Here is a 27,889-nt window from a genome sequence, read left to right as displayed (position 1 = left end):
ACGATTAGAAGCCTTGGTTTTCTTCTCCTTAATCTTACACACAGATGACGCCAGCTTGGAAAAGGTGAATTGTTGTTGGGGAGATGAATTGTGGAGCCAATTTAATGACTTCTCCAGAAAGGAGAGGTCCCACCAGGAAGGAGAGGTGGGCAAAGCCGGCCCATTTGCCTCTCGGTAACTCTTTAAATGAACATGAAGACACTTGCACACTGAACACGGGACACTTTTTAAAGCCAAGGTAGGGAAACTGAGGCTCTCGGCTGATGTGGGCCCTCTCTGGAACTGGCTAGATCTGGATTCTAGGTCCTGCTCAGCTCCTCACCCCCTGCTGAGCGTACTGCAGGCTTTCAGTCCATTTCAAAACCTGGAACAGAGCAAAGAATAAACCTACTGGGGCTGACTTGCTTATGTTGCTCCTTGCCCTCTAGGGCAGATTCCAGGAACAGTCCTGTACCCCCACCTCCACCCCCACCCCCACGCAGAAGACTCTTGGGGAATGCACCAGCACCAGCACACCTACGGCGTCTGCTTTACAATGTGAGCCTACTCACAGGACCCCTTACAAAGACCCCCCCAGAGCCAGAGGCTGCCCGCTGATTTAATGGGCGTGTACCATTCTTTGATGCAGTTATTCTGTGAGCCCCGTACAGCATCACCCCCTGCCACCCTCACGTCCGCCGGAGGGGAAAGAGGAAGCATACTCCGCATGTAGGCACTGATTAAAACACAACTTTGTACTCTAATTATCCTGCAAGACTCCACCTTCCCACGCTGCCGATAACGCTCGCCAGGCAGCGCAGGCCATTGCTGGCCTCGCCCTCAGAGCCCACTTACATCTAGGAGACTCCTGCCGGCCCGGAACCCAGCGTGCTGGGGACAGCCCGGAGTAGCAGACGTGAGTTGCTTTGTCACCGCCCTCTCGGCGACTTTGGGCAAAATTACTTAGCAATCCCGTTCCTCCGGCGCCTGGTGTGTGTCATGCGGGCGGGGCAGCTGCGGAGAACCGGTACCGGGGCCCAAGAGCCACAACCTGCCGGCGTGCGCGCCACGGAACTTGCGCGGGGACCCCGAGAGCAGGGCGCGGAGCTTCCTCTGCAGGAGCGAGGTGGTAGCGCTCCTCCTTTCTCCGGCGTCACGGGCACCTCCGCGCTGTCCCACTGATCCGGGGAGAGCGACTCCGGGGTAGCGCGCGTGGCAGAGGAGAACTGGGCTCGGAGCGCCGGGGTGGCGCAGTCGGCGGGGACCTCCGCCCCGGGCCCCCGCTCCCCGGTAGGTCGGCTTGGACACATAGGCAAGCGAGGGGCGCTGAGGTGGGGGCGGGGACGACCCCTCCTGCCCGCCACTTTCACTTTCCCTCGTGGGAAACTTTGTCGCTATGGGGCCGGGGGCGGCGCGATCCGGAACTAGCTGGGTTTAGGCTTCTTGGCGGCGGAACCCGTGGGTCCCCCTGGAGCAGACGAGAGCGGCTGCAGCGGGCGCCCAGCAGATGCTTCGCAGCTCCACGCGGCAGCCGCAGCCGGGAGTAGGACGCCGCAAAGTTCCCGCGTGGGAGCCTCCCCGGCTTTGGCCACCGAGACCCGCTCCTCGCGCGGCTTCTCCGTAGAGTGGCGGGGACAGAGGTCCCGGGGGAGTCAAGCTTCAGGTCGCGTGTCCCAACCCGTGGCCTCTGCAGGGACAAGCTTCTGCGCGTTTTAAGGTCAAGTTTTCGTGCTGCGGAGCGGGCCAGATATCGTACTCCCCTGCAAAGTGGAGGCGTCTTGCTGGAGTCCTGGGAACCTCTGGGGGAATCCCAGACGGAGAGAAGGGACTCCAGAGCGAAGGACGTGGGCGTGCCTCCAGGGTGGGCACGGTGTGCTAACGAAAGCGCCAAGCTTCCAGGTAGAGGCTGGGAAGAAATCTTAACGTGCTTGTCCCTGTGCCGGGCAAGTGATGCCAGTTTGGGGGCACATGCTCCACACCTTTTTTAACCTTTAAAACTTAAGAGCAATAAACAAGAAGATTAAGAAGAGATGAAATAAAATTAGAGTCTATTGCATGGTTTGAGAGACATAGAAATCACCTTTTATCTTATATGCATACAACGTGCCCTTGTTACTTATTAAGCCACGTAAAAGCCTAGTCTAGAAACTAATAGTCTGTTTTGGCAGCTTCCGTTGATAGTGCCTGGAGGAAGTAGTCTTTAAAAGTGAGTTATTGCGGAGAACCGTCTGTGTTTCACTTAACGAGTATCCAGATCTGTGAGGGAAGCTGGATTCAGATGGTGCTGGATTACCGTTTATTGGTGTTCGGAGAGAAATGGCTGAAGAAGTGTGTGGCCCAGGGAAGACTGGAAGGAGAGTTCCCTTGAGAAGGAGTCTCCCCCTTTCCTTTGAGAAGCAAGGTTTACTCGCTAAACACCGGCTATGCACTTCGCAGAGGTGGGCAGGGTAAGGGGTGAAATTAGCCCGATAGTAAGTTCCATCGGCCTAGGCAGGCTGGAAATTCTCCAGGCAGAAGGAACTGGGAAGTCTCCGTGTGACACTGTCTGTTCAGCTCTGACCTGAGGGCACACTGTTGTTGGGCATGTCCTGGTTTCCTGGGGCTTATCACTAGCACTACATTGTGTGCGTTAAGCTGAATAAGCTTCAGAGATTTTTCTTAGACTTTTGCAGGAACACCGCCTTGAGACAATAAAAAATTGAGCAACACTGGGGTCATAAAGTCAGTTGGACAAAACCAAGGTCTTGTGTGCTTACTGTGAGCTGGGCCCTTGCTGTGGGGCACAGATGGGCATAGCTCATCTTTTGGGGGTACAGGCCCCTTACTGGGGAATGGAAGGTGGGCTAAGGATGAGTAGGAACTGTTGAAACTCAGGAATTGGGGGAGTAAAGGGATCGGTGTATCCTCTGAGCAGAGAACAGGAGCGGTCTGTGCTGTGAGAGTCCCACGAGAGCCTGAGGGGACAGTGGAGAAGGCTGCTACTGAGATCTGTTGGAAGGTGGGACCAGCCACATAGTGTAGGTGGATCTCCGAAACAGCCTCACACCTGTGAGTCTCCTCATACCCTTGTGACTAAAAACAAACCCAGCCAGGTGGAGGTGCCTCCAGGCCCAGCCTCCAGGAGGCTGAGGTGGGAGAATTGTTGGAGCTCAGATGGCACAGGGACTGAGGTAGTGATGACTTGGTGGGTGGACTGGGGCGTGTCACGGAGGACATCTGTGGAGGATGGGAGCGTAGAAAGGGTTCTTAAGTTGGGGTGCTGCTATTCCAGAAACAGGGAGCACCGGTCTGCTGAGGGAGCAGGTTCCAGGAAGAAGGACACATTCAGTTTTGCTGAGTCTTAGCAGCCCTAGAGGCTGGAAAGGAGCCCTGCAGCCCCTGTGGCCAACAGAGCAGAATCTGGATGTTTTTCCAAGATGGCTGCTTCACAATCAGGATGAGGTGTGAAGAGGAAGGAGTGGAGATCAGGAGGTGGAAAAGTGGATCCTGAGGGCGGAGCACCTAGAGAGGTGGTGGCCAGGTCTGGTGGCTGCTTCCAAGGTGAGAAGGAAGCCAAGAAATGACTTTTTTATTTTGGTTTTTTGAGACAGGGTTTCTCTGTAGCTTTGGAGCCTGTTCTGGAACTAGCTCTTGTAGAGCAGGCTGGCCTCGAACTCAGAGATCCGCCTGCCTCTGCCTCCAGAGTGCTGGGGTTAACGGCGTGCGCCACCACCACTGCCTGGCTAGAATGGCTTTCTGTAGCTACTTAAATGTGAAGGCGATGGAGCCAGTAGAAGAAGATGGCGCCCAGCGGAGTGGGAATTGCTCTCGGAATATCAAGTAAAAAAAAAATGTTTTATGGTGATGGTAGTTCAATCAAACTCTATCAACAGCCAACGCCTTAAAGAGACAGTATTATAGTGATGGTAGTTCAATCAAATTCTATCAACAGTCAATGCCTTAAAGAGACAGTGTTTTGAAGCAAGTGGGACTGCAGTTTGACATTGTAGATCACCCAAGTTTAATAATGGCAGAAATACAGAGGGTGATTGGGGACAAGGTCCCTGGAGTGAGGCTGTGATGGAGCCTCTTGGCTCTGTCATTCCCATGCTTGCTTCCTAGCTCGTTTCCTGGCTTCTGGGACTCCTTGTCCTGGTCTCTGAAATGACTCTACACCTAATGGCTCTGCTCTTCCTCATGGACTGTTTGCAAGGATTTCATGTTTACAGCACACATGTGTAGTGTGTGCCATGTGTGTGTATGTGCGCGCACGCGCATGCGTGCATGTGTGTGTGCATGTGTGTGTATGTGTGGTAGCTGGCATACAGTATGTGTGGTAGCTGGCATACAGTGTGTGTGCACGTGTGTGCATGTGTGTGTGCTTGCATGAGTGTGTGCACACGTGTGTGGTAGCTGGCATACAGTGTGCATGTGTGTGCTTGTGTGCGTGTGTGCACACGTGTGTGGTAGCTGGCATACAGTGTGTGTGCACACGTGTGTGGTAGCTGGCATGCAGTGTGTGTGCACACGTGTGTAGTAGCTGGCATACAGTGTGTTTGTGCACATGTGTGTGGTAGCTGGCATACAGTGCGTGTGTGCACACGTGTGTGGTAGCTGGCATACAGCAAGCACTCGGTAAGCCCTGTGCTGCTGATTCAAATATGGTGATAATGTCCTTCCTATGCTGTCTTATCTATCATCTCCAAATACATAATTAGAGACCTGGAGAAATTTGAGATGACAAGGGCCACAGAACCAACAAGAAGCAAGTTAAAGCCTACATCCCTTTGGACAGTTTCCAAGCCATGGTGCTTTCCCCAGCATGTCAGTGTCAAGATACTGTATGTGACTGGAGACAACTGTAATCAGAGAATCCAAGCCAGACACGCTACACTTATCTGTAGCCCCAGTACTCAGGAGGCTGAGGCAGGAGGAGTCACAGCTAGCTGGGTTACAAAGTTCCAGAATAGTCTAGAGTAAAAAAAGAAGGAGGAGGAGGAAGAGGAAGAGGAGGAGGAGGAGGAAGGAGAAGGAAAAGAGGAGGAGGAAGAGGAGGAGGAGGAAGAGGAGGAGAAAGAGGAAGAGGAGGAGGAGGAGGAAGAAGAAGAAGAAGAAGGAGGAGGAGGAGGAGGAGGAGGAGGAGGAGAAGGAGGAGGAGGAGGAGGAACTGGATCCACTCCACTTTAGGTGAGACAGGTCATCAGATTAGTGGGGGCTTACAACCTTTGCCCAAACCATTTAGACATCTATGCCTGCTATTAATTTGCATCGCTTTGCATGTCATTTGATATGCATTCCCATATGCTGGTAATTTTCCTAGCAGGCTCTGAAGTCTGAAACTTCAGGGATAAGAGGAAAAATAAAATTAATTGGGAACTAACTGCAGTTTAATTAAATGTAGTTCAGTCCTAATAGACAGAAATGGTGGGCTCACTGTGGGTTTAGGGTGGGGGAAGTATTAGGTCTGTATTTACTGTTTCAGAAGTGGGGAAGCCAAATATCATTTGGTAAAAGCAGGTCACTCTTTAATATGTTATGAAACTTGTTCTGCTGAGCATGTAGTGAAAAATAATATAGGAAACCGTAGAAGACCAGAGGAAAAGTGGGTTATATAAAATGCCAGGCAGTGCAGCACAAACAGCAGGTTTGTTTTAAGAGGCTGGGCTGACAAGGAATCCTAAGGTGGTCGGAAGGGAAAGGCTGGATTTCTGCTGGGCAGTCTGAATGTTAGAAAGTTTATAATCTTAGATGCAAATGTATGAGGATTGTGCCGGATATTGTAGCACATGCCTTTTATCCCAAAACTCCTGCACTTGGGAGGCAGAGGCGGGGGAGGAGGGATCCCTGAGTTCAAGGCCAGCCCGGTCTACAGAGTGAGTTCCAGGACAGCAAGGGCGACACAGGAAAACCCTGATAAACAGCCCGAGAAACAAACGATTCTTTTAGTTGGAGCAGTGTTCACGACCTGGGCCAGCTGTTTCCGTGATGTCTGAGCACTGAGAAGCACCACTTCTGCGACTGCCCGGGGGCTGTGTGAGAACCTCTGGAGGTGACTGGCCCAGCTGCCAGCTTTCAAGGACTCTTTAGATCCTCCCAGCAGCTTTCGATTTTTTACTCATTGGCTCTTCATCTTCCGGTTTCCCTGCTGAGGGTCGCCAGCTCCATGATAGGCTCTTTCGGGTCCCTCCTTTACCATCTCTGGGGAGGACTGAACGGAGAGACACAAAGCCACTCCATAGGGTCATTTGCTCAGGACAGTGCAGAGCAGCGTGGGCTGTCCCTCCCCGGTGTCTAGGCCCGACCTCCTGAGGAATGCTTTCTCAGATCCCTTGGGGCGGCAGCCTTCTGCAAGCCTGTGGTTCTCAGCCATCCAGGGCAATGGCGGTTTTGTCTCGCTACCTTTTTCTCTTCCCCCTTTGGCAACTTCATTCTGAACAGTGACTCATGCCAAATGCAGTCGGCCAAAACAAAAAACCACCCGCCCGCCCACGGATGCCCCTGCAGTGAGCGCTGGTCCGTGGAGGAAGCGCAGTTGATGTTTGGGGCCCACATTACTCTTTGCGTTCAGATCTCATCATTCCAGATCCAGGTGCCACAAAACCGTCTGGGTCTCGCTCCTATCAGCTAACCTATAAACCAAGCCTGACGCCGGTGTCCTCTGCCTATTGGGTCACTGAGGTCCAGGCCAGTGAATTAGTGGCATGTGAGTTTCTTTGTGAGTAGCTCTCCTCACAACTAATGAGGCACAAAACTGGGGCCTCTTTTGCAGTCCTGTGGAGCTGGCATGAGAAGAATGGCCATGGTTGGTCCTGGCAGTAGCGGTCTCTGAGTCTCTGCTGTTCTGAAAGTCCTCCCTTTGTGTCCTCCCGGCTGATGTAACCCCATCCCGGTACCCAACCCCTGGCCACACTGGTGGGCAACTGCCAGTGAGAGCGGCTTGCTTCTCTTGCTAGTGTTTGTACATAGGCTTAGGGCCTATAAGGGAGGGTGAATCTGCGGGGCACGAAAGTGAATCCAGGAAGCGAAACTCGTGCCTTAGAATCCCTCTGTGCTTTGCTTCCGTGTCTTTTCTGGAGTCTAGATTGAGTCGGGTGTCTCAGATAATGAGGATTTTAAATGTAAAACTGTGCCCCTCTATGATCTTTAAAGGAGCACAATTAGATGGTACAAATGCATTTTAAAGGTCATAAGGTTGCTGGGCATGGTGGTACATGCCTTTAATCCCAGCACTCAGGAGTCAAGGCCACTCTGGTCTTGCGTCGTGAGTACCAGGGCAGCCAGGACTACATAGCGAGACCCTTTCTCAAAAACAACGATAAAGTTTCAAAAGGCAAACAGCAGAACAGCTGTATAGCAGGAATGCATTTAGCCAGGCTCTCTAGAGTATGGCCGCGCCTGGAATTCTGCACTGTGGTAATGAAGTTCTTACCCCCTGCTAGTCTCCCTTTGCTTGCATTAAAACTTCCACTTAAACCAAAATCTAGAATCCCCAAAGTCAAGCTTCCATTTTCCCTCCAAGATGCTACCACCTCCACCTCTTGTTTCTGGTTTGTTTGTTTTTGTCTTGTGTGCTTGGGATGAACACGCAGTCTTAGGCATGCTGGACTCATGCCCTGCCAGTAAGCTCCACCCCAGCTGCTGCTAAACCTCTTGGGATAGGATGGTCTTCCTTACTTCTGGGATGAGAAGACAAAACAAAACAAACAGACAAAAAAATGTACCTAGTGGTGATGGAGTTTTCTAGTATTTCAAATAAATCTCCCCTGTGCGGGAGTCAGGCTTGTCGCCTCTGTTCTCTTAGGCTATTTGCAGGCCTTAAGATTGAATCCATGTTGCATGATCAGTAGCGTATGGGTGTGTGCAATAGGAGTCTGATGTGGCAAGGGAGATCCCATAAGGAAAGGAAGAGCAGAGAGGGAAAACTGACAGACTGTTACCAGCTGTGAGAACAGGAGGAAAGCGAGAGAGGTGGCCTCAGGTGGGTGGAGTGGGAAAATGACCAGTGGAAAAGGACGAGAGAGCACAGCAGGCTTTGCGTGGTTTCCACAAGAAGCGGGGTACTTGCTCGTTTAGTGTGGGAACTTTGTCTCCTAAACTTAAAAAAAATGTAGTTGTTTTTATTTTATGTTATGAACGCACGTTTGTATACCACATGCCTGCCTGATGCCCACAGAGGCCAGAAAAGGGCACCAGATCCCTGGAACTGCTGTGGAGATGCTGGGAACCTGACCCGGGTCCCCTGCAAGAGCAGTCAGTGCTCTTAACCACTGACCTTCTCTTCAGTCCCCTTGCCTCCTGCTTTTAAGAGTATGAAGGCTAAAGAAATCTTACCCCTCTGACTGTCAAGTGCATTAGATCCCAAAAGAGTGGCATTTGATGGTGGCATATTGTGTCCTAAACATGACTAACTGCTCTTAACTTCCATTTCTTGTACTTGCTATCCTCTCTGCTATCCAGGTTTTACCTTTTTCTTCGAATCTAGAAAGGGAAGTTAAATGTGGTTGTCCTGTTGACCGAGATCTCCTAATTGCACTTAGGCTTGTCCCATCAGCCTGGATGGGTTAGGCTGTGTGGGAACTGGTGACAGGCCAGTGATGTGTGGGTGGTGAAAGAATTCAAGACAAGGCAAAACAAAGACAGGAACAGAATTTATTAGATACACTCTGGCGTAACTATAGCGAGCGAGACGGTAGAGAGACACTCTCTATACAAAGGCAGTCTAGGGGATACAGTTATATGCAGATTCTACTGAAGCATTGTTTCAACGTGACTGTGCCCTAGGGCTGGATGTCTGTGTGGGGCTCATATCTGGATGTGCCATTATTTTGCTTTCTAGTGTGGGTTATCTCTCCATGGGACTGGCTGTCTGTGCAGTGCAGCGTGAGTCACTAAGGGTCTAACTCATGATGGACTGAGCTGCTCATTAAAGCCTAGGACTCTCTGCAGTGTGTTCTGAAGGTTGAAAACAGATTGCAGCTAACATACTTATTAAGGCTAACCCTTTCTAGTCCTGCACGGGGGTAGTAGGGGTGGGGGGCTTGCTCTGTGCCATGGCCTGTTTTGAGAAAGCAGCCCTGTTCTGTGGTTAGAAGAGTTTGGCATAGCCATTCATCCCAGAATTACAGCCACAGCTTAGAGGTCAGCAAGCCTTGTCGTTTCTCCTGGTGGTCTGCCAGATGGAGAGGACCCAGGACTGAGCAGCGCATGGTGGGGGCAGTGGGAAAGCAGCTATGGCAGACCCTTGGCAATGGCACGGAAGCACACCAAGCTTCCCCCTTCCTTCCTTCTGCTTGCCTATATGAGAGACTAGGCTGACTGCATCCACCCCACATTCCACCCTGGCAGACTAAGGGCCTGGCTCTTCCCAGGCACCATCCTGCCCTCCCTCCACTGCCAGATTCGGAGACTTGCAGCAGATGGGTCCGAAGAGAGATGTGGGATGGCAAACAGGACAGACATGGTTTAGGCTGCCAAGACTAGACAAAACACGGGGGATGCAGCTAAGATGATAAGGAGCTGGCAAAGCTGAAGGAAGAGTGTGGGATGGGACGGGAGAGCCTGAGAAAGGATCCTAAGAAAGTCAACACCACAGCAAGAAAAATACCCATGAAAGACATTTCCAAATGCCATCTACCAACATGTCTGTAAAACTTGTCTCTGCTATCTGTGATGCTTGGTCTCTGTCGGCCACTGACTGAACTGAGGAGGTCATCTGAACTGGTAAAAGTGGACGCATCTCCAGAAAGGACCAACATGGGGGGGGGGGCAATGGCACATCTTCAGGGTGGGCAACACCTTGATCCTCCCAGATGAAGGGGCCCAGGTCAGAGCAGGGCTCTATCCATTCCTCTCTCCCCTAAACAAGTGTAGCCTTTGCCGCTGTAATCTCCGCTGCTACCAGACTCCAGCCTCTTGGACTTTCTCCGTACCAGCCGCTCTTCAGGGCACGTCCAGTCTCCCAGCCAGACCAGGACTGTTGAAGTGCTTTCCCGGACTGGGGCATTCCCAGGCTCTCCAGCTTGCAAATGGCCATGATTAACTATGTCACCCCCATTGTATGTGCTTGTTTTATGTCCCTTTTATCATGCGTGTGCGAGTCCAGGACCTCACTTCCATTTCCAGGTTCAAGGCAGCACAGCGTTCATATGTGTCTATTCGGTGCCTCTGACCATGTGGCAGGCACACGGGAAGTGTTCCTTGGGTGGGCGGGCAATGAGATGAAGGGGCAGTTGATTGCTGCCAAGAGAGGGAGGGTCAGTTTTCTTTTTGGGTGTGGCCCCTGATAATTTCCACACTGCAATGGAAAAACCACAGATCCAAAAATATATGAACAGCACATAGGAGACCTGGATTTAAAAAAAAAGACACAAAACTGGACAAATGGGGAAGTGGAGGTTAATCTTAATGGGGCTGAGATAGGGGTAAATATGATCAAAGTGCATGGCATAAAAAGAAATTGATTAAAAACTCCCTTAGGAAAAGCAAGGAATAAGGTGTATATTCTAAAGAAGGCAGTAACTGAAATTATTCATGCAGCCATGTTCACAGCAACATGGAAGCATGCCCAATAGGTACTGACTGGAATGAGTGAGCAAACTATGTCACGGCCTACAGTGGGGGATTAGTCAGGCTCCAAAAGGGAAGACGTTTGGGCACATGCTTCAACATGGATGAATCTTAGACACATTACATCGGGCCAAATACTGCATGAGTCCTGTTGTGTGGATCCTTGAGTGGTCAAAGTCCTAGAAACAGTGGAAAGATGGTGTCCATGGGCTGGGCATACAGGAGAACTGGGAGCGAGTATTCAGTAGGCACGAAGTTCCTCTGGGAAAGGACACAGTTCAGGAACGGCTAGTGCTGATGGGTGCGTCTTTGATGCTGCAGAGTTGTGCTCTGGCTAAAGTCACCCGAGCATGTTTGGTGACCGTGTGTATGGGCTTAACCCCATCAACGGCAGTAACTGTCTCTAATGTAAAGATGTAAATTTCACATGTAAATCGGCATTTTAAAATAATTGAAGTGATCAATTTTGTGTTCTCTATATTTTACCACCAAAATTAGAAAGTGTATATTTTTTAAATTATGACATTTAGTGTGCTGCGTGTGTGTGTGCATGTGTGTGTGCGTGTTCGCACACGTGGAGACCAGAGGACAGTTTGAGGCAGTCACTTCTCTCCTTTTGTCATGTGGATTCTGGGTATTGAACTTAGGTCATCAGCTTGATATCAAGTGCCTGTGGCAGATAACCTAGCCAGCTTCAGAAAAAAAAAATTATGGTCCTCAATTACCTTATAAATAGAGAATAATGGGAGTTTTAGAGTAAAAGAAGGAATAACCATGTGAATTTTTGAGAAAGAAGTAATGACAGTAGACTTATGACCAAGGAACCGAACATGTCTCAGCATGGGGCAGGGCCTTTAACGGGGTTTTAATCCTGTCTATTCTGCCTTTCCCATGATCCCTATGATTACTTTATAAAAATGTATTTTCAAAGTTATAGGCTTGCAGAGATAGGTGTAAATACAGCTATGGGCTCTATCTGACCACCCTGGACCACAAGAAGCATAGAAACCTTTGTTGTGACTTTGGCCTCAGCTGCCTGTAGAACCCATGGTGGTCACCTCTCAAATACAGTTTCTGGGTATGGAGTGGGCAGGGCACTCTGAGCTGGACTCCCTGTTCTGGTCGCTGGACCAGCTGCTTTAAATGCCTTAGAGCCTAACCATCAGCTCTCCGGTTTTCCTGCCACAGCACAGCCAGGGCATCAACGCAACTCACCATCTCATCACCATGGGAACCACCGCTCTTATTGCCCCTCCCTAGCCCTGGAGGTAGAGGCCACCTAGTCATGACATCTCCTTGGTGACAGACTTGGAACTCAAATTAGAACCATTGATTTCTAGTTCCAAACTTGTAGGATGTGCCGAAAGGTCAGACGGAGGGGGCAAGTGGGTGGCAAAAAGGGAGATGCAGCCAGAAGGCAGGGTGAGGGGGACACTTGTGACCATGAACTGCTCAGAGTGGTTTTGAGTCACATGGTACCGACATCTTTTTATCGAAAGCCTGCCTCTGAAGTCCCCGTGTGAGAAGAGCCTTTCAAGAAGGGAGTTCACCTACAGGGTGATGCTGGAACATTGTATGGACCGTTCCCTTGCCTGGTGATCATGGAGAGCAAGCTTGCCATGTGGTGAAGGGCGCCTCGGAGAAGCCTAGTCAGTCAGCTGCAGCTCTCGCCAGCACTGGAGTTAATTTGGTAAATCTTGCCAGCTGCCATCCTTCAGATGTTTACCTAAAGCCTCCATCTGCCTCCAAATTTAGATGGATGAGAAGTTCAGCATATTTGAGACATATTTTGGCACTTGACTGTGTACAGAATCGTGCTGTTGAGCAAGTACTCACTTCAACCTGATTTAAATTTAATTTTGCTATTTGAGAGAGCAAGAAGCATTATTACCCTTTCCCTGTGTTCATCCTTCAAAGTGCAAGTTGCCTAAATATGTAAAGGCTTGCTTTTCTCATCTGACAGAAGCTCAGGACAGGGGGTATTTGCTGTCATTGGCTCAGTGGCTTGAGGAGCGGTAGGCTGAGACCAACAGTCTTTCATCTGTACGTCTGTACGCTTGTACCATCTCTTTAAAAATGGCTCTAGCCATCGTGTTAGAGTTCCAGGCAGAAAAACAGAAAGCTAGAAAAGGACAGAAACTGGACATCCTTCCTACAGAGAGCCACACCTCCCCGCTCTCACGGTCTTTCCATTCCTGGCTCTTCTACATGGGAGGTGGGAAGAAAGTTTTCAAAGCTGCTCATTTCTGTTACCAGCCACAGAGGGACTCTCTGAGAGACCTAAGGGAGGGCGGGTTTTGAAGGTGACCAGCAGCCTGCCAGATTCCCCCCAGCCCGCTGTTTCTGACTTCACCACACCTCCGTTCTGGCAAATCTGTCCGTCAGACACCCGGCTCTGGCTGTTGATTTCTGCTCTTTATGCAGCTGCCATGTAGGCTCACTTAGACATTTAGTAAGCTAAGCAAGCTCGTGTTCATCACCTGGGTGTTCCAGCCTGCTGTCTGAGTGGGAACTGTGGTTCCAATGCACCCTTGCTGCACAGTGACCACAAGGTTTTCTGGATTGGACTTCAGCAAAGATTAAAAATCCCTGCTTTGAAAGTTTCTATTTTGGCAATATCAACTCAGCCACTGTGGATCTTCTTCTATCTCTCCCACTTAATTTTGAGTTCCTGGGTTTTAACTCAGTATTCTGTATGTACACAAGATTTCAAGGCAGTTTGCATATTCGAAGCCAACAGATCTTTGACTAAACAGTGCGGTCATGACAGAAGTACCCCCCCCCGTGCACATGTATTGTGTGTGCTCATGTGTGTCTCTCTGTCTATATGTGCATATGTGTATGTGCACATGCCTAGAGGTGTACATGTATCTCTGTGTGTGTGCACATGTGTATGTGCGTGTCTATGTGTGTGAGTGTGCCTGTGAGTATATATGAATGTGCATGTGGGTGCATATGTGTGTATGTGTTTGTGTGTCTGTGGTGTTTACCAGTGCATGCACACATGTGTGTTCATGAATGCCTGTGTGTGGTGTGTGTGTTTATTGTGAGAACCTCACAGTGTAGCCTAGGCTGGCCTCTCACTCATGATTCTGCTGCCTCAGACACCTGGGTGCTAGAATTACATATGTGGGCCACCATTCCAAGATGATCTTGACTTAATTAGTACAGAAGCAATAGCGATGTCCCTTGGACTCCCACTGTTTAAACTGAACCTCGAGAACAAACGGGCAAACTCTTCTAACTTGAAATAGTGTGTTCATTCCAGCCATTAGCCAGGCTTGGGCCTCCGCCATTTCTGGTGGAGATACCCTGATTCACATCCATTTGTCCTGGGCTTTCTCCACCATGCAGTTATTTCAGGGCATAAATGCACATGCAGACATCAGTTACTCACACATCTTCAGCTTTTGAAGAATTAATTTCAGGAGAAAAAAAATATAGAGTTGAGGTGTTGGAGAGGCGGCTCAGTGGTTAAAAGCACTGGGAGATCTTCCAGGAGATCCAGGTTCGATTCCCAGCACCCACATGACGGCTCACAACGTCTGTAACTCCAGTTCTAGGGGATCTGAGATCCTCACACAGACATGCGTGCAGGCAAAGCACCAATGCACAAAATATAGGAATAAACAAATAGCTTTCAAATGTCTTTTAAGTAGGGAATTGATTCTATGACCCAGATATCCCACAACCTCAAGGGACTGCTCAGTGCCATCAGCACATCTTGGTATGAGTTACTCATTTCCCATGTAACCTTACACATCTTCTGACTCTCCCTAGACCTGAAAGACTCCGGAAGAGGCACTGCAGGAAGAATCGTGCTCTAAAGAAGCAGTGTGGAGAATGACTTTCACGTCCCACATTTCCACTGAAGCCTCTGTTCTTGCTACTCTACAGGTAACGTAACTATTTTATAGCGAGAAAGCTGTCAGTGGTAGCTCGCCTTGCAAGCACCCCTTTGGATGACAGCCTAGTTAACCATGCTGGTTAACTAGGGCAAAGGCCCTGTCTGTGAGTGTTTTGTGTGTTCACAATGCTGTAAAAGACTAGGGATGGTTTTGTTGGTTATGTGGTCCTTAGGGATGACTTTTCCAAACCAAGGTCAACACAGAGCCACTGCAGAGAGTCATCCCTTAAAAGAGTGGGGCCGAGAGCAGAGACCTGAAGCTTCTGCTACATAGAGCATCGCCAGCAATGCTCTTTGGGGTGCTAGCACTGCTGAGGCTCTGCTGGAGGATGGGGGGCTCTGGTGCACTCTTAGGTGCCTTTGGGAGAAATTTCTCGGCAGCCAGTGTTTCAAAGGAAATGGGGAACCACCACAAAACATGAACTAGAGCTACTACTCTCTCCTGTCTCTCAGAGTCAGGGCAGGTCTGGGTCTACATTGCTGCAAAACCCCAGGGAGAACTCTGAACCTAAGTTCAAAATTACTGTCAGCAGAAGCATGTTGCTGAAGAATAAAGAATGGAGAATCATTTAGGATAGCAGGGACAGGGGTGACAATGCTCCAGGAAGACAGAAAGAAACTAAGTGTTGGCTCTGGGTTTCCCTGGGAACCCACTCTTCTTACAGAGAGCCTAAAACCTGATGTTGGCAGACCAACATCTTTTTCCTATAGTGTTTTTACATGCATTGTATCATGGGGCCTTCACAATAACCGTGTAAATTAGAGAAACTGTTATCCTGCTTAATAGCTTAATACTTAGGGCATAAAAACATACCTGTGATTAATAGCTTGCTGGGTCACTAGAGGAAGCTTTAGATAGGAGAGCGCGGACTAGAATTTGGGTCTTTGTCCTTTGTCCTATTGATCAGCTACAGTGTACCATGATGAATGCACTTGGTGCTGGGGTGGGGGGGTAGCCAGAGCCTTTGAAGTCCTTGCATTCCTGTCTTAAGACAGATTACAAACAAGTGCAAATGGAGTATTGTCTGTGGCAATGGCTCGGGAATAAAAATGTGTGAGTGTGGGTAGGCTGGAGAGAGATTTGAAAAAGGTAATCAGAGAGAACCCCAGGAAGTGATATATTGGTTTTTCTACATTGTGAGGACCCTAGCAGGCTAGGGTCCAGGGAAAGGTGGTCTAGATTAAGAAACAAGCACACAGGTCGGTCCTGAGGCCATGAAGAGACAGGGGTTCTAGAAGGTCTCAGAAGACGGCTGTCACCTAAAGCTCAATGAGAGAGAGAGAGAGAGAGAGAGAGAGAGAGAGAGAGAGAGAGAGAGACAAAGACAGAGACAGAGAGACAGAGACAGAGAGACAGAGACAGAGACAGGGAGAATAAGATGAACTTGTAGAGATCAGCAGGCACAGGAAAGGATTCTGGTTTTATACGTTAAATGGCAACCCAGTGAAGGGTTTGGCACCCAGGGAGCAGGTGTGCTTGCAGGGCATGTGTTATCCACTCATGAAGAATGGACTATAAGAAACAAGAAAGCCATCCATGTAGGAGGCTGTTTCTCATGCAGGCAAAGTTGATGTGGCTTAGGTTAGAGAGACTACGACAGAGTGGGAAGGAGAACCAAGGGCTCCTACAGTATAGGACTAATATGTGCCTTCCCAGTATGAAAGCTCAGAGATTAATAAACAAAGTATCTTCAATAGTAGCACATGACTGGTTCTGGCTAATGCACCGAAGGGAACTAGCCCTGAACCGAAATCCCCCATCAGTTTCATGGCCCCAAGCTACACTTTGAGCAATTAAACATGTTTCACAGAGACAGAAATTCTTGGACAGCTGGGGAGGTTTCTTATGTAAAATATTGTCACAGTTATCCCAACACAGACCAGGGCTGCTTTCTCCACACAGGGTCACCCTGCCTGCTAGGCAGGATCACACTCTTCCTGAGGAGAAGACCAGGGACGGTCCTTTAGTTAGGTTCTACTTTGTATAGTTTAGCATTTCCTGAGCACATTTAGTAGACCTGTATATCAGCCATTTATTAGTCCCAGTTCCGCTAGACCACTGAGCGGCTGGAAGGGCAGGGTTGGGTTGTGGTTGTAATAATTGGGCCATGGTTGAAATTCCTGGCTCCTCTACACACTGCAACCCAAAGTAAGTTGTGTATCTTCTGTGACTCATTTCCTCATCTGAAAAAGCAGGAAGAGTGATAGTGCCCAACCCATCAATCTGCCGGTAAGTACACACAATTAACACTGACATTCTGCAAAGATCATTAAGAAGGGACAGGCCTGTGTCCATGGACTCTGACAGTATGAAGATATTTGTTGTCTGGTCAGGACCATCTTAGTGACTGGTCAAGCCCAGTTGCGCTAAATGCTACCATGAGGAGCCTACATAAGAGACTGGGGATCCTGCCCCCTGTTGAGTCCCTTGATGGCCAGCATTGGCTGAACGCAAATCGCTACAATCTGAATGTGTCCTCCCCAAATTCATGTTACAGCTGACCTGCCAGTGTGATAGAAGACGCCTAGGAGGTTCGTCATGCAATGGGTTGAGTTGTCACGGAGGGAATTGGTAAACTTCTCGGAGGTGTGAGGGAGCCGTTCACCCCCCCCACACACAAACACACCTGTACCCTCCTGCCTTCTGCCATGGGACAGTGCAGAAATAAGGGACCCTCTTGAAAGTTGGAGTGAGCCAGCCCTAGATGTGATCTGCACTTTGAGCTTAGCTTCCCAACTTTCCAGGACCATGAGAAATCAGTTTCGGTTGTTGGCAAACTCCCCAATTTATGGTATTTTGTCATAGCAGTGGGAGCAAACAAAGCCACATATGTAGTGGAGAAAACGTGTTCCCAGCATCCCAGCCCTGGTTGAGGGTCTGTGATGGGCAGCCACCTTTGGAGGACTGGAGTCTCCATTGCCTTGAAAGTCTTTTCAGTCTTAAGATTTTTTCATTTAGGTTTCTTTGGAAACTGTGCATTTGTTAACTAAGCACTGGTGGGAAAGACCTAGGAAAAGAAACTATGATTACGTGTTTTTGTTTCTGTTGAAAAGCCTAGTATCTATCGTGGGTGAAAGAAAAGGGCAGGACAGAGCCTGCATAGTGAAGCTGCCCTTCCTAAGGGCCTGGGGAGCACGGAGGGCATCTTAAAATCAGGCTGGAAGGACATGGTGTGTTGTAGGGAGAGTGCAGCCCCCTGTTTCAGCCGCCTGGCTAGCTTACACCCGAAATAATCACACAGAAACTGCATTAATTAAATTACTGCTTGGCCCATTAGCTTTAACTTCTTATTGGCTAACTCTCACATCTTGATTTAACCCATTTCTATTAATCTGTATATAACCACTAGGTCGTGGCTTACCAGGAAAGATTTAGCATGTCTGACCTGGCATCTCTATGGCAGCTCACCCTCTCTGCTTTCTTTCTCCCAGAATTCAGTTCTATCTTCTCTGCCTACCTAAGTTCTACCCTATCAGGCCAAACAGTTTCTTTATTGATTAACCAATGAAAGCAACACATAAACAGAAGGACCTCCTACACCCGTGGTGTCCACAGAACATCATGCCAAGTTATGGATCACTGCAAGCTTTGTTCCCCACTACCGGCTTCTTTGACTTCCTGAGTTGTTGGTTTTTTGTTTTGTTTTGTTTTGTTTTGTTTTAATGAAATGAGAATTAGATCTTGCCTTTCCAGGGCTGTCTGTCTTCATGTACATGGAATATTTAGCCCACCCGTGAGGCTCTTGTGTTTTGCATAGGCGCTGTATTTACCTGCTCCATGCTGTGACGGGTATTGGCCTTTGCCATGTTCTTTCTAGACTAGAACAAAGAGCCAGTAGACTCAGAGAGAAACTTGTCCTCCGACTCCTTTGCACAACTCTGAGTTACTGTGGGGGCGTTGCAGAAACGCGCTGGAGCTGAGTCATCCTCCCACCCGAGGGCCGCAGTCCAGAACTTTCTGCGGTAGGTGATGAGCAAGGTGATGAGGATCATGGCTTCACTGAGGTCAAACGCCGGGGTAGCGCCTTAGCTCACCCGGCCATTGACACCAGCTTCCCTCTGTCTAGGAGGAGATTTGGGTTTTTATTTATTTTTGTTTCTTTTTAAAGTGTGCTCATTTTTATATTTCTGTCCTTGTGTGATGAATGGTGACTCTACTTTGTAAGGCTTAAAAAAAACAAATCCTGACATTCCCAAGTTAATAAGCTTCTCATGTCCTATTTTTCAAGCTGACACATAAGAAAACAAAGTGTAAAGACTCAAAGGTGCGTGCGTGGAGGGAATGTTCTCTTCCTGGAGAGAGAATTCATCTAGAAAGTTTCAAAACACACTCAGGAATTCTCAGACAGCCCCAACTGCATAGCTACAAGCTCTGAGCCAGGCATCTCTGGCTAAATCCTAGGGTGAGCACCCTCCTCTTCCTTTAAAGGGTCCTACTGACTGGAAACTGGCTAAGTATCTGCATCAGCTCACTGATGCCTGGGCCCGGGGCTTCAGGAGACACCACCTAGGTCCCCAAAGGTTAATTCTCCATGCAGGTTCTGTCTCAGACAGGTATAGTGTCTCACGAGTGGAATCCATTTGTCTCTGCTTCAGGACAGCTATGCAAGACTTGCAGTGGGAACTTCAGTCAAGGGCTAAACTATTGTGGGAAACCTGGAGACTGTATCTCCTCATATCCAGGTGACGGGGTTGTGTGTGCCGAGACTTCCTGGCTCTAAGCTCCAACGCTGCACTTTCCACATCTGGTTCTTGGACTATGTGGGGTTTTTGTTTTGTTTTGTTTTTGGAGATTTTTTTTTTTAATTTGAAACATTAGTAAAACTGAGTTTAGAGTCGGGTAGACTTGACATAAGGAGAAAGCCCGAGGAAGGGACATCCCTGCTTACCCAGCCATGACCAGAGAAGCTTTGCGGCCGCCATCATGGAAAAGGCCCCCTCTGTGGAAGAGGAGGTTTCTACCCCTGCTCTTGGGTAGTTTTTTATTTGTCTCATGTGCCTCGGTTTCCTTTCTTAAAACAGATGGATATTGGCAGTTACCATCTCATTATAATGTCTGTTGAAGGGATTGAGTTACGCATATAGAAATCTGGAACTACATTCTGAGTAAGCCTGCATCCACAGCAATGCTATTAAATTAACAAAGAGTTTGGACTGGAGATTGTGGGGGCACTGACTTTAAAATACTGAGCTTGTATTGAAGCTTCAGGGGTAGATTGAGGAGATAGGCAAAAGCTGGAGGTGCAGCGGAACTGGCCTGGCTTCCCTGGGGCTCTGGCTTCCGTCTCCACTGCTGCAAACCCAGGTAAAAGGCAGTGAGCGTGAGTCTAGGCTTCAGGAAGGGTTTGCTGTTCTTCCTTATGGCATTGCCACCTCCTACCTTGTTCAGGAATTGGGCAGCCACGTTCTTAACATTGTCCACATAAAATGGCCTTACAGATTCTGCTTTTAAACGCTCAGGGGCTGGTGAGATGGTTCTGTGGTTAAGAGCATATACTGCCCTTGCAGAGGACCTGAGTTCAGTTCCCAGCACCCATGTCAGGTGGCTCTCAACCTTCTGGAACTCGGGCTCCAGGAGATCCAAGGCCCTCCTCGGGCCTCCGTGGGCACTTGCGCATGTGCACATTTCCCCACACAGATGCACATGCATACACATAACTACAACATAGAAGTCAAGCTTTTAAGATAGATACACGCAGTGAGTCCTGTATAATGAGAGAACCGAAAAGGTTCCAAGCCGTGTTGAGCAAGCTGGTCATGGGCAAGAAGAAGCCTTGCAGGAAAACAAGGGAAGACTTTTATTGTTACTGAGTGTTTCATGAACTCCACACTCAGCTACGGGCCCCCATATGCAGCACACAGTTTAAGACCCTGGGGACTGGAGGGCTGACTTTCTAAATCCCGTCCTGAGCAAAAACAGCTGACCTTCAGAGAGGTTAGCTAGACACAGCTAGCTGCTGAGTTCCCCAGGGTCCCCACAATGAACTCTGTGACATCCTAAAGCCCACGACTTCTCTCCCTTTCTCTCCATCTCTCTCTCTCTCCATCTCTCTCTCTCCTTCTCTCTCCCTCTCCCCCTCTCTCCTCTCTCTCCTCTTTCTCTTTCTCTCTCTGTCTCTCTGTCTCTTCTCTTTCTCCATCTCTCTCTCCATATCTCTCTGTCTCCTCTCTCTCCCCCTCCTCTCTCTCTCTCTCTCTCTCTCTCTCTCTCTCTCTCTCTCTCTCTCTCTCATCTCTCTCTCTCCTCTCTCTCTCTCTCTCCTCGTATCTGGTAAGCTCCTGAGAAGCTCTATAAGAATGAAATTCTTTGTTTAGTTTATTTTATGTGCATGGGCGTTTTCCCATATGCATGTCTGTGCTGCACATGTGTGAAGTGCCCTCAGAGGCCAGAAGAGGATACTGAATCCTCTGGACATAGAGTCACAGACGGTTGTGAGCTCCCGTGCAGATGCTGGGGCTCTAACCTGGGTCCTCTGGAAGAGCAGCCAGTGTTCTTAACCACTAAGCCATCTTTTCAATCCTCAATTCTTGGTCCCTAAAAGCTGTAACTTATTCAGTACTTTCCTCTCCAGTCATCTTCCTCTTGTTCCTGATCTACTAGGCCCCTTCCTCACCCGAGGAAGGCGCATCCTCTTGCTCCGATGGCTCAGGGCTTTAAAGATGATTGGACAGCTGCTGGTGACTGTAGCCTTTGGCCCTCAAGCATTGGTACTTAGTCTCTGTGCATCTTGGCACTCAATGTTGCTGCCTCCTAGCTCTAGCAATGCCAGGAGAGCTGGGGAGATCACGGATTGAGGAAAGGCTTCATGTCTTTCCTGTTGGGACTTTAGTAAGGAATGATCTCCTTTGGAATCATTATAGAATCTTGCTGTCATTTTCTTCTTCCGGTTTGATTGTCATGGCTAGGAACTCATGTCTTTATGGTGACAGACTTCACAAGACAACTTCCTTGTCTGTGCAGGTAAGAAGGGACATTCTCTTCTACTGGAAGTCATTCAGAATGTACCTGTTCTACACTCCCAGCCAGCAAGCTGCTTGCCTGCCCACCAGCCTGGAGAGGAAGGTGGCCAGTGTATTGTTTACAGGAAGTACTGAGTACTGAGCTGGGAGCAGCGGGGACCAGTGGGGACAGCTTGGGAGCCAGCTTAGCTGAGCCCACCCTTCAGCCTCAGGGCTCCTTTACATCCTCAGTGCCCGGGTCTGGGCTGCAGGTGACAAGAAGATGGGGGGACTGTAATTTATAGGTGCTGTCTACCTTCACCCCTGCAGCTGCGAGTGGGACCATGCTGTCCTCTGCAGAGCCCACTGGCTACGCACAAGCTCACTGTGTGCAGGAGCAGGAGGAGGCCAAGGCCAAGTCAACGCTGGGGATTTTAGCCTCCTTGGGCCTCCTAGAGGAGCTTTCCCTCCCCTGGGGCCCAGGATACAGGACTGCTTTCTCAGCACGGCCAGCAGCTTGGAAACAGGCCAGTGTCCCTGTTTAGGAACTGGCAGGAACTCATTAAAATCTGAGGGCATGCCACCTCTACAGCCTTTTACTTTTTTTTTTTTTTTTTCTTAATTCCTCTTTTTGCAAGCTCCTTCCTTGTTCTTTGTGAATTTTATACCACATGCTTTGATCATATTCGCCTTCCTTCCCCCAATTCTTCCCAGGTCCCCCCCTCTTCCCTAGCCACCCAGCTTTGTGTCCTTCCCCCACACTGAGGCGCTTTTAGTTAAAGGACCGTGGTTGGGATAAGAATTGTTGTATTCTGACTTGGGACAGGGTACTACTACTGGAAGGTGCCTCTTTCAAAGCAAACCCAGCCGGACAAGCTTATCTTCCTGACAGATCTCTAGGGAGCAGACAGACATTCAGGGAGCCAGGAGAGGCCTGGGCTGTCCCAGTGCCTCCCCTTTCTCTTTTGGAACTCACTCTTGTCCCTGACCAGAAAAGGCCAGAGCAGAGACTAAGAGCCGGTTCCAGAGGGCTTTTTAGAGCACACACACACCCCACCCGCCACTGCCCAGTCCTCTGGGACTGGCCTGTTTTGAGCAGCCAGCCCAGGCTTCCTGGCAGCTCAAATTCACCGAACCCAAGAAAGGCAGGAATGTAGATGCTGAGACCCTGGCAATGGGCAGACAGCTGGCCCTTATCTCTTTATGTAAATGTGAAGCTGGTTGTTAGGTTAACCATGGCGTGCCAGCTCTGGGAGCCTCTGTCAGTCTCTTTAAACATCTTCTCACTTGGCCAAAGGAAAGATTAATTTATGCTAATTAAGAGCCCCTGGACCCTCAAAGCGCACTCAGAATCGACTAGTCTCCTGTCTTGATTCATCATAGCATCTCTGCACATGTGTGCTCAGGCTTCCGAGTCTGCAACTTGGTGCCCTTGATCTGTGCTGCACGGTTCCATTTCCTCAAGCCACATCCCAGCCTACGCTCTGCGGCTACCTGGGGTCCCCTTTTATGCTCTGTGGCTGCCTGGGGTCCCTTTCTCAGCTCACTGCTGTCTCCTCCATACACAGCCTGACCACCAGGGTTTTCTTTTTTTTTCTTTTTTTTTTTTTTGGTTTTTCAAGACAGGGTTTCTCTGCAGCTTTTTTAGAGCCTGTCCTGGAACTAGCTCTTGTAGACCAGGCTGGCCTCGAACTCACAGAGATCCGCCTGCCTCTGCCTCCCGAGTGCTGGGATTAAAGGCGTGCGCCACCACCGCCCGGCCTCAGGGTTTTCAATTCCACATTTGTGTTGCTGACACATTTCTCTCCAGCCCTCACCTCCCACCCAAACTTAGGTGGTGGCCGTTCTGGTCCCCTGGTGGACATGTCCACGTGGAAATCCTGAAGGCTTTCCTTCAGGATTTCAGGAGCCTGCTCTCCTCGCTGTCCTGGTTTCTGTCTCCACACATGGAGACACACTCGGAATCTAGTGAGAGTAATCTGCCTTCCGTTCAGCTCACGTGTGCACTCACAGATCGGGTGGTAAACACACTTCAGATCTGTCCCGCCTTCTACACGCCACTGCCGGGTCCAGACGGCATCTTTGTTGAATGAGGGGAGGGCCCCAGCTCCGGGGTCTTGGTCGGCTGTCCGGTCTTAGCTTTTGCTCTTCCAAGTACGCACAGTAATTGAGTCTTGGTCACTCTGGCTCAAGGTCGTTTCTGCCTACTGTTACAAACCTGGGGGGGGGGCTGACTCTTTCACCCGCAAGGCAACACGCTGTAAATCCAAGGCCACTTTTATAACTCTACTCTGAACGAGTGTTGACCCCTTCCCAACCTGAAGGTTATATTGCTAATTCCTGAGGAAATGGGGACTAACAAAGAAAGAAATATGGTTTATGCAATTTTTACAATCTGTCCATCTTACAGTCTCTCTCAAGTGAGTCCTGAAGTGGGGTTTTCTGAACTTTTCCCAACTGACTTCTGGCCTCCATCGTCAACATCCAAAGGTTGGATGGAGCTCAATGATCATTTGGGCTTCAAGTGGGTCACTGCATCTCCGAGAGCCTCTTGATTCATCTAGTTCTCTCAGCTGCTACCCAAACCATGGTGACCCTGCCTCAAATATGCTAAGACGAGGTTCAGACTGTAAGTGACGTAGTGTGTAGTCAGCCTCCGGTATCTGTGGGCCACGTGTCTGCAAATTCAGCAAAACTCATTTAGAAAACCTGAAAAGGGAAATTCTAGGGAGTTCCTAGAAGCAAAACTTGAATTTGCCCTGAACCGGGTGTTGTGATGAATCCTTGTGAACAAGCGTTGCGTGGGTTCTGCATTAGGTATCATAGGTTGCCTAGAAACAGAGAAAGGCACGTAGGAAATTGTGTATAGGTTATATGCAAATATTAAGCCATTTTATCTCAGGAGCTTGGGCTTCTGCGGATCTTGCCCATCACCTGGAAGTCCTGGAGCCAGTCCTCCACCGTACCAGTGAACGACTGGTTATTATCATCCGCTCTGGTTGATAACCAGCATCTCTAAGTGAGCTAATGTTAGTTAACCCCGACTCTCGCAAAGTTCTCTGACAATATAGTTCTATTATTTCATTATTTCTGGATTTGTTCAGGACTTTGCTTCCTTTATCTTTGGGTTCAGCCCCCTGTGTGGCATGTAGTAGGTGGTACCCAATAAACTTTGGATAAACTGAATTTTTCTCCTCATATAGTTAATAACAGTTGCCCCTCTCTCCTCTGCAGAATGAAGATATTCAGATGTTGCTCTAAATACACACTCCAACAGAAGCTCTTCGTCCTCTTCTTAACGCTATGGCTGCTCTCCTTGTTAAAGCTTCTAAATGTGGGCCGGCTCCTCTTCCCTCAAAGAGACATTTACTTAGTTGAATATTCCCTAAGTACCTCCCCTTTTGTGAGGAACAGGTTCCCCCCCATCCGGGATGAAGTCAGGTATGAAGTTAACTGCTCAGGGATCTACGAGCAGGAGCCTTTGGAGATCGGCAAGAGTTTGGAAATCAGAAGACAAAACATCGTCGACCTAGAGGATGGCGACGTTGTGATGATGACCAGCGACTGTGATGTTTACCAGACCCTCAGACGCTACCATGAGAAGCTTGTTTCGAGAGAGGAAAAGAGCTTCCCAATAGCCTACTCGCTGGTCGTCCACAAAGACGCCATTATGGTTGAGAGGCTAATTCACGCTATTTACAACAAGCACAATCTTTACTGCATCCATTATGACCTGAAGTCACCAAGCGAGTTCAAAGCCGCCATGAACAACTTAGCTAAGTGCTTCTCCAATATCTTCATCGCTTCCAGACTGGAGGCTGTGGAGTATGCCCACATTTCCAGGCTCCAGGCTGACTTGAATTGCCTATCAGACCTTCTCAAATCTTCAGTTCAGTGGAAGTATGTCATCAACCTGTGTGGGCAAGACTTTCCCCTCAAGTCAAATTTTGAATTAGTGTCAGAGCTGAAAAAACTCCAAGGCCAGAATATGTTAGAGACGGTGAAACCTCCTACTGGCAAAATGGAAAGGTTTACTTACCACCATGAGCTCAGACCGGTGCCTTACGAATACATGAAGCTCCCAGTAAGGACAAACATCTCCAAGGAGGCTCCACCTCATAACATTGAGGTGTTCGTAGGCAGTGCCTATTTTGTTTTAAGTCAAGCATTTGTTAAATATATCTTCAACAGCTCCCTTGTTGAAGACTTTTTTGCCTGGTCTAAAGATACATACTCTCCCGATGAGCACTTTTGGGCTACCTTGACCCGGATACCAGGAATTCCTGGAGAAATTTCCAGATCAGCCCAGGATGTGTCTGACCTACAGAGTAAGACCCGCCTGGTCAAATGGAATTATTATGAAGGCTTCTTCTACCCCAATTGCACTGGCTCGCACCTTCGAAGTGTGTGTATCTATGGCGCTGCAGAATTACGATGGCTTATAAAGGAAGGGCATTGGTTTGCTAATAAATTTGATTCTAAAGTGGACCCTGTCTTGGTTAAATGTCTAGCAGAAAAACTTGAAGAACAACAGAGAAAGCTCATCACTTTGTCTTCACAAAAGTTCATTACAGTTAAAAAACCCAAAGTCACACGTCATCATAAGAGCACCATGGAGCTGGGAATGTCTAATACAAAGAGTTAAGATGGAATTGTGGACCTAAGCCTTGCCCAACACCATTGGGACTTAATGCTTTCCAAGGTTGAACCTTCTCTAGAATTCCATGCATGGACTTTGAGCCTACAGTTGGTTGGTTTTTGAATGCTGGTTTTACTTGTTCTCTTACTAAGTCAGAGATCTCAAATGTTTAGTGATATCAAGTTTATTGAGCACCTGACAGTGCTCCAGGCACTTTATGGAAAGACATGCAGGGATTAAATTCAAGTCGTAATGAATTGTGCCCTCAGGAAGCAGTGCTCACCCTCCTAACATGGCAACTGCAGTGTTTTCGTGTTTTCTATGTGATAATGAGGGTACTACTGGAGAGGACTTTGGAGTACGAGCTAATCACAGCCACTAGCCTCTGAGTGTATGAGTGTGAGGCCAGCTCTCTACCTGTTTCTTAGTCCAGCAACCAAGACACTTTTGAACTATTAAGATTCCACTACCTCAGAGAAACGCAAAGAATTGTCTGATCGCCTGCTTGCCAAAGTGTAACTTACCTTTCGGTGCCTCACTTTTTGATTCAGGGCAGATAGAATGCTGCTGGTGTGCTATTCGTCGGGTATGATTGTCTGAGAAGGCAGAGGGGCCGGGTGGTAGGTGGGTTGGGACAGGTAATGTCCAAAGAGGAGCAAAGGGTCTCTTTACTCATCGTTTGCACAACAGTGTCATGAACAACTCTCTTTCTAATTCGTTTGTTCTTTAAAGCACACATACTAATGAAAATCAAACTGACTACTAGTTCAAAAATGTCACCCAGCAGAACCTCAGGCCTAAGGTAGGTTGACATTGATTGTGGATGTGATGGCGTCTTTGCCACAGTAGCACGCTTCTGATGGAGTTGCTAGTTCTGTCTTACGTAACTAAGCCAGGGAGTAATTCTGATTGCTTACACACTTTTCTTTTTCAGCAAAACGGAATCCAAATTCAATTCAAAATGATAAACACAATCCCAGCACTCAGGAGGCAGAGGCAGACAGATCTCTGTGAGTTCGAGGCCAGCCTGGTCTACAAGAGCTAGTTCCAGGACAGGCTCCAAAGCCACAGAGAAACTCTGTCTCGAAAAAAAAAAATCAAAATGATAAACACTCTAAGTGAGTGTAGCGTTTTTCTCAACTGAGCATCAAAGGGGGTATTGTTTTCTTCATTTTACAAATATTAGCACTTATGGGAATCATTTAATGTGCGCACACAGATAAGTTTCAGGGGAACTGGAGGGTGTCTTGGCAGTTAAGAGCTCTTAACTGCTGCTCTTGCAGAAGAACCTATACCAGGTGGCTCACAACTGCCTGTAACTGCAGCTCTAGAGAATACAGTGCCCTCTGGTGGCCTCCAAGGGCACCTACACCCATCTGCATACACACACACACACACACACACACACACACACACACACACACACGATAAATTATACGTTTTTATTGAGTTTGAGTTTTGCAGAGAACCTGCCCAGGTCTGTTGGAGGGTGAGGCCTGAAGGAGCTATCATTCCACTCTCCCTGGGCTTTTGTGCGCTGAGCACATGAATACTCATGGCTTCCTAACAGGTTTTTGTGCGACTCCAGGGAAATACCACACAAAGCAGAGAGAAATGTTGAATTACCAGTGTGGTGAGAGGATAAGACATGTACGGGCCCCAACTCCACTGTGAGACTTAAACACAGAGAGCCTCTGCCATGAGGGAACCTCTGTCACCAAGTTCAGGTCTGAGAAAAAGCCCTGCCAGGGCATGGGAGTTTCTTCTACATTGACATGCTGGCTGACTGGTTTACACAGGGAATGAGGATGAGAGATACTTCACTAGCCATCCAGGGTCAAACTCCAAAGGTCTTGGTTAAAAAAAAATAAAAACAATCT

At 48.7% G+C, this 27,889-nt stretch overlaps 1 protein-coding gene across 1 annotated transcript; it reads left to right on the top strand.

The window, feature by feature from the left end:
- Positions 1–824: 824 nt before the first annotated feature.
- Positions 825–26,943, top strand: Gcnt4 (glucosaminyl (N-acetyl) transferase 4). Its single transcript, XM_038323794.1, has 3 exons — positions 825–895; positions 14,305–14,421; positions 24,605–26,943. Exon 3 carries the CDS (start codon positions 24,606–24,608, stop codon positions 26,013–26,015), a length of 1,410 nt encoding a protein of 469 aa, XP_038179722.1. The 5' UTR covers positions 825–895; positions 14,305–14,421; position 24,605; the 3' UTR covers positions 26,016–26,943.
- The last annotated feature ends 946 nt before the right edge of the window (positions 26,944–27,889 follow it).

This window comes from Arvicola amphibius, chromosome 3 (assembly GCF_903992535.2).
Source record: "Arvicola amphibius chromosome 3, mArvAmp1.2, whole genome shotgun sequence".
Taxonomy (NCBI): Eukaryota; Metazoa; Chordata; class Mammalia; order Rodentia; family Cricetidae; genus Arvicola; species Arvicola amphibius.
The sequence above is the reverse complement of the archived record's forward strand: the minus strand, read 5'-3'. Positions and strand labels throughout refer to the sequence as shown.

Bases quoted from the DNA above. Each gene is read 5' to 3' on its own strand.
- Gcnt4 (XM_038323794.1), top strand. From the start codon at position 24,606: ATGAAGATATTCAGATGTTGCTCTAAATACACACTCCAACAGAAGCTC.